Below are 11240 nucleotides of genomic sequence, written 5' to 3' on the forward strand. Positions count from 1 at the left end.
TATAAATAATTGGAATTAAATGAAAATAACTGAGTATATACAAACTGCAGTAATACTATTCAGTAAGATTCAGTTAAAACATTGCTAGGTAGTATGTATAAGTTTAACATTTATATTAGATAAAATAAAGCTGTAAAATCAATAAAAAGAAGAAAACTTTGAACACACACCTCCCAAATAAAGGTGCACACGAGGACAATAAACATATTAAAATCTTCAACTTCATTTGTTATCAGGAAATGAAAATTTACATACAATACTACTACCTTTCATTAAAATGGCTAAGATTAAAAAGGATGACAATATCATGTGCTGACAAGGATTTGGAACACCTGGAATAGCAAGGAGGGAGAAGAAAGCCTTCCTCAGTGATCAGTGCAAAGAAACAGAGGAAAACAACAGAATGGGGAAGACTAGAGATCTCTTCAAGAAAATTAGAGATACCAAGGGAACATTTCATGCAAAGAAGAACTCAGTAAAGGACAGAAATGGTGTGGACCTAACAGAAGCAGAAGATATTAAAAAGAGGTGTCAAGAAGACACAGAAGAACTACACAAAAAATTCTTCACAACCCAGATAATCATGATGGTGTGATCACTCACACTCACCTAGAGCCAGATATCCTGGAATGTGAACTCAAGTGGGCCTTAGGAAGCATCACTATGAACAAAGCTAGTGTAGGTGATGGAATTCCAGTTGAGCTATTTCAAATCCTGAAAGATGATGCTGTGAAAGTGCTGCACTCAATATGCCAGCACATTTGGAAAACTCAGCAGTGGCCACAGGGCTGGAAAAGGTCAGTTTTCATGCCAATTCCAAAGAAAGGCAATTCCAAAGAATGTTCAACTACCGCACAACTGCACTCATCTCACACACTAGTAAATTAATGTTCAAAAGTCTCCAAGCCAGGCTTCAGCAATACGTGAACCGTGAACTTCCAGATGTTCAAGCTGGTTTCAGAAAAGGCAGAGGAACCAGAGATCAAATTGCCAACATCTGCTAGATCATCGAAAAAGCAAGAGAGTTCCAGAAAAACATCTATTTCTGCTTTATTGACTATGCCAAAGCCTTCGACTGTGTGGATCACAAGAAACTGTAGAAAATTCTGAAAGAGATGGGAATACCAGACCACCTGACCTGCCTCCTGAGAAACCTGTAGACAGCTCAGGAAGCAACAGTTAGAACTGGACATGGAACAACAGACTGGTTCCAAATAGGAAAAGGAGTATGTCAAGGCTGTGTATTGTCACCCTGCTTATTTAACTTATATGCAGAGTACATCATGGGAAACACTGGGCTGGAAGAAGCACAAGCTGGAATCAAGATTTCTGGGAGAAATATCAACAACCTCAGATATGCAGATGACACCACCCTTATGGCAGAAAGTGAAGAGGAACTAAAGAGCCTCTTGATGAAAGTGAAAGAGGAGAGTGAAAAGGTTGGCTTAAAGCTCAACACTCAGCAAACTAAGATCATGGCATCTGGTCCCATCACTTCTTGGGAAATAGGTCGGGAAACAGTGGAAGTAGTGGGTGACTTTATTTTTCTGGACTCCAAAATCACTGCACGTGATGACTGCAGCCATGAAATTAAAAGATGCTTACTCCTTGGAAGGTACATTATGACCAACCTAGACTGTATATTAAAAAGCAAAGACATTACTTTGTCAACAGATGTCTGTCTAGTCAAGATTATGGTTTTTCCAGTGGTCATGTATGGATGCGAGAGTTGGACTATAAAGAAAGCTGAATGATGCTGAATTGATTGATGCTTTTGAACTGTGGTATTGGAGAAGACTCTTGAAAGTCCCTTGGACTGCAATGAGATCCAACCAGTCCATCCTAAAGGAGATCAGTCCTGGGTGTTCATTGGAAGGACTGATGCTGAAGCTGAAACTCCAATACTTTGGTCACCTGATGCGGATAGCTGACTCATTGGAAGAGACCCTGATGCTGGAAAAGATTGAGGGCAGGAGGCAAAGGGGATGACAGAGGATGTGATGGTTGGATGGCATCACTGATTCAATGGACATGGGTTTGGGTGGACTCTGGCAGTTGGTGATGGATAAGGAGGCCTGGCGTCTTGCGGTTCATGGGGTCGCAAAGTGTCAGACACGACTGAGCAACTGAACTAAACTGAAGAATACATAACTGGCAGGAAGGTTAAATTGTACAAATCACTTTATTAAATGTTCTGTCAATTTCTTACAAAGTTAAACACCATTTTATGAGAAATTCTCACAGGAATATATCCTATAGAAATGAAAATACATGTCAACATAAGGGTTTGTTCATGGATCTCATACCAGCTTTATTCATAATAACAAAACACTGGAAATAACCTGAGCATCATACAAGTGAGTGGGTAACCAAACTGTGGTGTAAGGAAGTAAAAGCCAAGAAAATAGTAAGAATACTGATGAATTGAACAAATTTAACATAATACCTGTAGGACTCAGAGACCAATAGTAAGAATTCACAAACTCTGTAAGAATACATAAAATCTTACCAAAAAACCATAAGCTAAACAGTTACCCAAAATGAATTTCACAAGATTGAATTAATTCAGTGTTAATTTTTATTTGCTTTTTATTTCTCCAGCTTTATTGAGTTATAAATATCATGTAATTTTGTGGAAGATGTGATGATTTGATAAATGTATATTTTGCACAGTGATTAACACAATAGCATTAGTGAATACATCTCTCGCCTCACTTAATTACTTGTTCTGTGGTATAATAAAACATTTCCATTTAGTCTCAGCAATTTTAAATTGTAAATTAACAATACAGTATTATTAACTATAGTCATATGTATATAAGGTCCCCAGAACTTTTTCATCTCATAACTGGATGTTTTTCCTTTTAACCAATATCTCCTAATTTTTCCTACCCCTTCCTAAACCCCACCACCATTCTAGTCTCCTTTTCTATTAGTTTGGGTTGTATTCGATTCTACATGTAAATGTCATTTTACAGCATTTATCTTTCTCTGTCTGACTTATTTCAGTTAGCATAATAACCTCAAGGTCAATCCATGTTGCCCAAATGGCAGGATTTCCTTCCTAAAAAGACTGAATTATTTATTATATATATATATATAGTTATTTATATTTTTTGAATTATTTTTGAATAATAATTATATAGATTTATATAATATATATTTATATAATTTTGAATAATTCAATATTAATTGAGTTATTATTCAATTATATATTTGAATTGTTTATATGTATAAAATACATATTATATATTTTAATATATAATTCGAATGTATTTTATATCTAAGAAGACATTCTTTCCACATCTTTGCATGTGTAAATAATGCTGAAATGAAGATGGGGGTGCAGATCTCTTTTCATTATTCTGTTTTTATTCCCTTTGATTTATACCAAAAAGTGAAATTGCTGAGTCATATGATAGCTCTATTTTTAATGTTTTGATGAACCTCCATACTGTTCCCCATAGTGGTTGCACTAACTTACATTCCCATCAACAGGGCACAAGATTTTCCTTTATCCATGCACTCACAACACTGATTGAAACATTGTTGTGGGTTAAAATCATTTCACTTGCCTTCACCAATCAAAGTTTTAAGACTTGTATGTCCTCCAAGTTTCATGAAGCCTAAACAATAAGATCTTTTCTGAGTTATTTCCAGGAACTTGGAGGCAGCTTGAGGTGTCTAGCTTGATGTAAGCCAGTTAAGACTCGATGAGACCACCCACCTTCCAACTGGGTGTGCACTCCAGGACCTTTTGACAACAGTGACCTATTGCTTTGTCACGTCTGGGCACAATGACGATCACCACACCTGTTTCCAATCCCTGTTCCCCAGACTTCCCACACTTCCCTCTCACACCACCCTACTTCTTTTTTTTTTTCACCTTTAAAATTATTTTATTAAATCTTCAATGTACAATAGCTTCTTTACACATGACCTAAATTTTTTTTAGAAGAATGATGTTAGGTCTTATTACACGGCATTTCTAGCTAGTAGTTTTTCAAAATGTTGGAGAAAATCTTGAAAAAAGATTTTCACATGTCACCCAAAACTTTGAAATTTAACATTATCAAAGAAAGAGATGCTTCTATACTCTTGAACAGTGGCCACTGGAAAGACATTTCAAAAAGAAAGAATTGTGTCTCAAAAGCATTTTTATATGATTTTTTCGTCCAAGGAAGGTAATGTTTTTACATAATTAAGCCCACTCACAAAATAGCTCTCTGCACATGCTCTCATGCCTTGGGCCACATCACCAAATATTTATGCATGACTGAAATGGAGTTTCCTTGACATTATTATTTCCATAGCCTGAAGCTGTTCTGTTTCCTCCACACTCTCATTCTCCCTGATTTATACAATCAAGCCCCTATCAAATAACAAGCTCAATATCGCCTTCTCCCCATAACCCCCACTTCCTTCATGGCCTCCTGGACAATAGTTTCCTCCACCATATGATCCTCCCATATTCCTCCTACCATTCAGTTTTCCACTCTTCAATAACTCGTACTTTGAAGGTTTTGGCTTATAATTTCCCAAATTATTGCAATTCTGACTTCCATCGTTCCTTCCTCCGTAGCTGGTATAACCAGCTCTGCAGCCCCCATCCTGGTGGCCATGTCCAGGCCCTCCTCCATCACAACCTTCTCGTCCTCCTCCATAACCAGGACTAACCCTCAAACTATCACCTCCTGGTCCTCCTCCATACCCATAGTCACCATCCCCAGATTCACCACCTCTTCCACCTCCATCAGTTCCTCCTCTAAAGTCCCTTCCTTGTCCTGCTTCAAAATTTCCACCACCATCATGCAAGTACAGAAAATCAACCCTACCTCTTCCCCTTCCTATTCTAGAATGCTGGAGTTCCTGCATTTCTTGTCTAGACAAGGCCTTTCTTACTTCTGCCTGATGACCATTGACAGTATGGTATTTCTGCAATACAACCTTATCCACGGGATCGTGGTCATCAAAAGTCACAAACCCAAAGCCTCTTTTCCTTCCAGACTCCCTATCACTAATGATCTCAGTGGCATTGATTTTCCCATATTTCCCAAAGTAATCTCTAAGATGATGCTTCCCCGTGTCTTCCCCAGTTCCACCAACAAACAGCTTCTTCACAGTGACAAGAGCCCCAGGTTTTCCATAGTCCTCTCTTGGGACAGCACGTTTGGGGGCGACCCTTTTCCCATCAATGAAATGAGGTCTGGCCGCCATGGCAGCATCCACCTCGGCCATGGAGGAAAACGTGACAAAACCAAACCTTCTTGATGTCTGGCTGGCGGGGTGTTTTATGACCACACAGTCTGTAAGATATCCCCACTGCCCGTAGTAGTTGCATAGAGCTTCTTCTGTGGTTTCAGATCTCAAGCCACCAACAAAGAGTTTGCAGAATTCTTTATCTCTCTTATTCCTCGCCAACGGATCATATGTTGACATTTTCTTCATCGCAGGCTTGGTTGCTTGAACCATTTTTCTGAAGCTGAGGAGGATGAGGGAGATCTCAGAGACTAACAGGAACCTGATCAGTCCCGGCTCCCAGCTTCCGCTGCTCCGGAAACAGCCTCCAGGAAAACCTCCACGTCAGGGCCTCGGGAATGCTGTTACCGCCTCTGGAGCCTCTGCCGCCCTTGAATCTGTCTTGAGCAACTTTCAATTTTTCAGAACAGGCTGATCTGTGAAAGAGGCCGATGCTGGTTCCCCCTGATTCGAGAGCTGTCCTGTGACCCAATCCTGCGATGCAGACAGCCTGTAGCTTGCCAGAGAAAGCCACCACCCTACTTCTTATTTATCATCCCATAATGCACTGAGTCCCTTGGCTTCAGGAGGCAGCCCTGAGATCTGTTCTCCAATCTCCTAGCTGACTGCCTTGCAAAGGAGTGCTCTCTTTGTTGCAAACCTTGGTGTCTCAGCACTTTGGTTTGTGCAGAGTTAGGCAACAAATCTGATTCACAAACATTTGTTGTTTTTTAGTAATAGTCATTCTGACAGAGGGCTTCCCTGGTAGCGCAGATGGTAAAGAATCTGCCTGCAGTGCAGGAGACCTAGGTTCAATCCCTGGGTTGGAAAGATCCCCTGGAGAAGGAAATGGCTATGCACGCCACTATTCTTGCCTGGAAAATTCCATGCACAGAGGAGGCTGGTGGGCTACAGTGCATGGAGTCACAAAGAGTCGGACATGACTAAATAACTAACACACACACATACATTCTGACAGATGTAAGGTAATGTCTGTGGTTTTGGTTGGCACTATCCTGATGATAAATGATGTTGAGCATCTCTTCATATACCTGTTGGCCACATGCATGTACTTGTATCTTCTTTGAAAAAAAATGTCTATTTAAAGCCTCTTTCCACTTTTTAAACAGATTTCTTTTTCTTTTTTGAAAATTAGTTGCATGAGTTCAATTTATATTTTGGTCCCTGCATCTTGGATAAGCTGGGATGGAATTGGGCCCCAGTCTTCATGGCCAGGACTGAGGTCAGCAGACTTGCTTCTGGAGGTGTGGATGGATGTGTCTACTGTCAGGACTTTGGGTGGATTGGAAGGCTCCTTGACCATGACTGGAGCAGCTGAACCATAGTGTAGTGCTTGTCAGGGTCTCCTGAGGGGCATGTATGAGAGTCTTCCACTGGGTCCCTGTGTTGGCAGGACTGCCCATGGACTTGACTTGAGGGAGCAATAGCCTGTTATACGGTCCTTTCAGGATCCCCATGATGCAAGTAAAAGCATCTCCTGCCAAGTACCCAAGCCAGAGGACTGTTCCCAGACTGTGGCAGAGATTGGCTAAAACCCAGTTACAGGAACTTTCCAGAAATAGGTACATACATTCACCAAAAGGCAAGCAAAAAAATGGTAAGAGCAGGACAATTTTTAATAGCCTCAAGATGAATTCCCCAAATGTCCATCAAGAAGGGAACTTGGTATATTTAAATAATGCAATGTTATACAGAAATAATAATGATTAATCAATTGCTACACAAAACATGAAGAACATTTAAAACATAATATTAGAAACATAATATTGTAAATATAAAGTAAACATAAGAAACAAGATATAGCAATTATCTGATTTAATTTTACAAGTTTTTTAAACTTGCAAACTGCTCTATAATGTTAGAGAAAAGGTATGATGCTTAGCTTTGAAAATTTAGTAGAGATGGGAAGATAAATTTAAAAAGATTTGTCTGAGATTCCACTATAGTTGTGATGTTTGCCCTAGATGTTGGTTTCACATGTGTATTCAGTTTGTAGAAGTTTATTTCTTTGTACCTTAATATTTGTAAATATTTTTCTATGTAGATTATACCTCAGTAAAATTTAAAATATAAAAACAATCATTAACAACTGTGAAAGCACTTGTATCTCCTAACACAGTTGGCATTTTCTTTAATATATAAAGCGTTATCTATGAATACATAAAACACTGTCAACATCTTTTTACCATCACCGATTGACATGAACGTAGTTCACAGAGAAGGAAAATTAAAATGTTGTATAAATACTGAATCTCTTTCATGATACAATCATTTATTTCATAATATAATAAACACAAATTCAAATAATACTGATATAATGCTTCATCTATAATTAAATTAGCAAAGATCCAATAGCTTGACAGCACACTGTCTTCATGAAAGTTTGAAGAAACAGGAACTTGATACATTACTGGTATCAGTAATACCATAAAACAGTAACAGCAGGATGGATCATTATTGAAAGGCTCACCAAGTGGCTCACCAAATGGCTCACCAAACACCAAGTGCTTTCAAGTATGTTGTTGTTTTCCAGTCACTAAGTCAGGTTTGACTCTTTGCAACCCCATGGACTGCAATATGCCAGGCTTCCCTGTCTCTCACTGTCTCCCAGAGATTACTCAAATTCATGTGCATTGAGTTGGTGATGCCAGCTAACCATCTCACCCCCTGTCACCACCTTCCTTTTCAGAAAATCTCCTTTATTGCTGATGGAAACACAAAATGATACAACCCTTGGAAGATAGTTTGGTGGTTTCTTTTTTTTTTTTTTTTTTTTTTGGTTTAATAGACGTTTATTCTGTTATTATATAGTTGAACAACCTCTACACACAAAATATGGTTTAAGATTTTTTTGAGTTGGAAGGAATTTGGGTCTTAAAAGGTTCTGCAAGCCTGTTTTCTGGAAATCACTTAAGTGGGCCTTTTTAAAGATCCTTGAAGAAAAAGAAAAATTGGTTCAAGAAAACCAGCGATTAAGTTTCAATACCAAACTATTTATGAAGATAGCAAGCCAAGAATTGGGGTAAATCCTCTTCTCTATTTTCTACACTCAAATCCACCCTGGGAAACAGAAGCCTAGTCTATGGGAAGACATGATGGAACAAGCAGAATGAGGTGGTAAGGGCAGTCACAGCTGGTGGCCCAGCAAGTCTGGAACGGTGAGGCTGGTTTGAGCAGGGATGGAACTGTAGACAACACAAAGTTGAAGGCCAACTGAACTTGCATTGACACCAACATGAGTGTTCTCAGTAGCCTTTTAAGAATGGAGTGACTTGACCCTAGAGAACAGACTACACTTAGCAATGATATTTTTAAATATAACCACCTCTATTTCCCCCATCCCCTAATGTGGCTGAGTTCATGATGGTCACATACTAATACTACAGATAAAATATTTAACTTTTTGATCCAGGTTTTTCCTACCATCCTACACTTGAAAGGGATCTGATGAACACCAAGCCCCCAGTCCTAACATCACTACCTTACAAACCTTAAGAGCTAATAACTACCTCCCCCCCCCACACACTTATCTAATGTTCAATTTCCATAAGTTTCAATCGACACCAATGTATATACGACCATTTTGCAGGAAGTTCAGTATTCTACAGATCCCAAAGCCTGAACCAGGAGCTTTATATGAACTTCAGTGGTACCATGGAGGCCAGGGCAATTTAATTTAGGTAAACCAGGATTTGGTTCATTTGTCAGAATCCTCTTGCAACAGGTCTATTCAATTCTCTTAAAAATGGTGGCATTACTTTACTTTTTGCTTTCCAGAAGGAGCAGTTACACAAATGTAGTATTAGATTAAGCCTAAATGTAGGCCCTAGTCAAAAATTTTGTTATTTTTCTGCATATGATCATGAGAAAGATCAGGACACCCTTCACAAATCCAAGGAAAATCCAACCGCAAACGTTGTCCCTGCCAAACTCCATAAAACTGCAGAGCATTGCATCACCCCAATAAAGCTGCAGGTCTCACCACATGCATCAACAAATCTACAGGGTTAAGTTTCTGTACTCCTCTTTTACAGAATTTTACACCTATTGTACCGAACAGCATTTTAAACACGGACACATCAACTCCCTAATAAAGCAAAAACAAAGGCATTCCCCTTATTAAAAACAAGATACACCATCACTTCATATACACTTATATGTGTAAGTAACTTCGATAAGTCTTCAAACATTATTGCATTTTTGACTTTCATAATTTGACAATGCATTCAATGAAGCAATCTGCAGACAACTAGTTTTAACAGACAAATTAAAGAACACTTTTAAGCAGACAAGAAGGTCCTAAATTGTTTATTAGATAAGAACTTCACAAACATCACGTGTGTTAGCGGTAGCGGTGGAGCTGGAGAGTATTGCGCCTTCTCCAAGCCGCACGACGAGAGCCACCGATGGTGTGGTGGAACTTGTGGCCCTTGCCCAGGCCGCGGCTCTTTCTGCCCGCAGACGTCAGCCCCGCATCTCCCTGTGCTTGTGGACTGGTTTGGTGATCCACTGGGTGTCAGGGTTTCTTCTGATAGCTTTATAGAATGGATCAATGAGGATAACCTCAACGAATTTGTATGTAGAATCTTCACCAACCCAGTAGGAATTCAGGACCCTCAGGGCCCCACAGTGGCGGCGAGCGCGCTCCTCCGCAACAGACTGCAGGCTTCGAGCAAACTTGAGCTGGTTGACACCATGGTGGACAGGCTTGCCGTAGGTGGCACCCTTAGGAACGGGGCGTTTGCGGCCCCAGCGGCGCACACGGATCCGGTATATGACATAGCCTTGCTTGGCCTTGTAGCCCAGCCTGCGCGCCTTGTCGGGCCTGGTGCGGCGCGGGGCGCGGTGCAGCGCCGAGAGCTGGCGGTACTGCCAGCAGCGCACCCGCAGCAGGAAGCGCATCACGTCTGACTGCTTCTTCCTCCACAGCTCCTGGATGTACTTGTAGGCGCCCATGTCGGCTCACCCTGACGGCTGCCGCCTGACGGAAAGCAGTTTGGTGGTTTCTTACAAAACCAAATGCACTCTTATTAAGCAATCATAATTCTTGATATTTACCCATGGAATTGAAAACTTAAGTCCACACACAAAACTGTACACTGATTATTATATCAGTTTTTTTCATAATTGACAAAATTTATAAGCAACCAAGATGTCCTTCACTGGTTGAATGGATAAACTGTAATAAAACCAGACAATAAAATTTTATTCAGCACTACAGAGAATGAACTATCAAGTTCTTATATAAAAGACATGGAGGAAACTTAAATGCATATTATTAGATGAAAGAACCCAGTCTGAAAAAGCTACCTACTACATAATTCCAACTATATGACATCTTGGAAAAGGCAAAGCTATGAACACAACAAGATGATCAGTTGTTGCCAGGAGTTGGGTGGAGGGATGATTAGGCCAAGCACAGAGGATTTTTAAGGCAGTGAAAATACTCTATGATACTATAATAATGGCTTCATGTTATTACACATATGCCCAAATCCATAGAGCGTACAATACAAATAGTGAACCATAATGTAAACTGTGAAATTTGGGTGATTATGATGTGTCAGTGTAGGTTCATCAGTTGTGACAAAGATAGCACTCTGATGGGTATGCTGATAATGAGAGAGGTCATGCATGTGTGGGGACAAGAGGTGTATGGGAAACCTGTGTTCCTTCCTCTCAATTTTGCTGTGAACCTAAAACAGTTCTAAAAAATAAAATATTTAAAAAGAAAAGAAATGGAGGCTATTTTGGAAATCTCTCTCACTATTTTAAGTATTTTCTGCTGATATAAAATTACCTTAGAGATGTGTTCATATATGTGAAAATGACTTCACTTACCCTGTTATATTAATAAGATATTGAAAACATCTTGAATGTGCATCCGAATGCGTGTGGTGACCACCAGTAATGTTTTTCTCTTGGTCACACTACTTTTTTATTGTCCCTATTATTAAATGGGGCACATGAGTGAGTTGTGT

The 11240-nt window shown here is 39.7% G+C and overlaps 1 protein-coding gene and 1 pseudogene across 1 annotated transcript; both read right to left on the reverse strand.

Annotated features, from left to right (window-relative positions):
* Positions 1-4356: 4356 nt before the first annotated feature.
* Positions 4357-5472, reverse strand: LOC139031505 (heterogeneous nuclear ribonucleoproteins A2/B1 pseudogene; annotated as a pseudogene).
* A 3794-nt stretch (positions 5473-9266) lies between these two features.
* Positions 9267-10246, reverse strand: LOC110123933 (large ribosomal subunit protein eL15-like). The gene is given in 2 exon segments (XM_070456737.1): positions 9267-9726; positions 9729-10246. Coding segments are annotated over 2 exon segments (612 nt in total). The 5' UTR covers positions 10216-10246; the 3' UTR covers positions 9267-9601.
* Positions 10247-11240: the final 994 nt, after the last annotated feature.

This window comes from Odocoileus virginianus, chromosome 27, assembly GCF_023699985.2.
Source record: "Odocoileus virginianus isolate 20LAN1187 ecotype Illinois chromosome 27, Ovbor_1.2, whole genome shotgun sequence".
Lineage (NCBI taxonomy): Eukaryota > Metazoa > Chordata > Mammalia > Artiodactyla > Cervidae > Odocoileus > Odocoileus virginianus.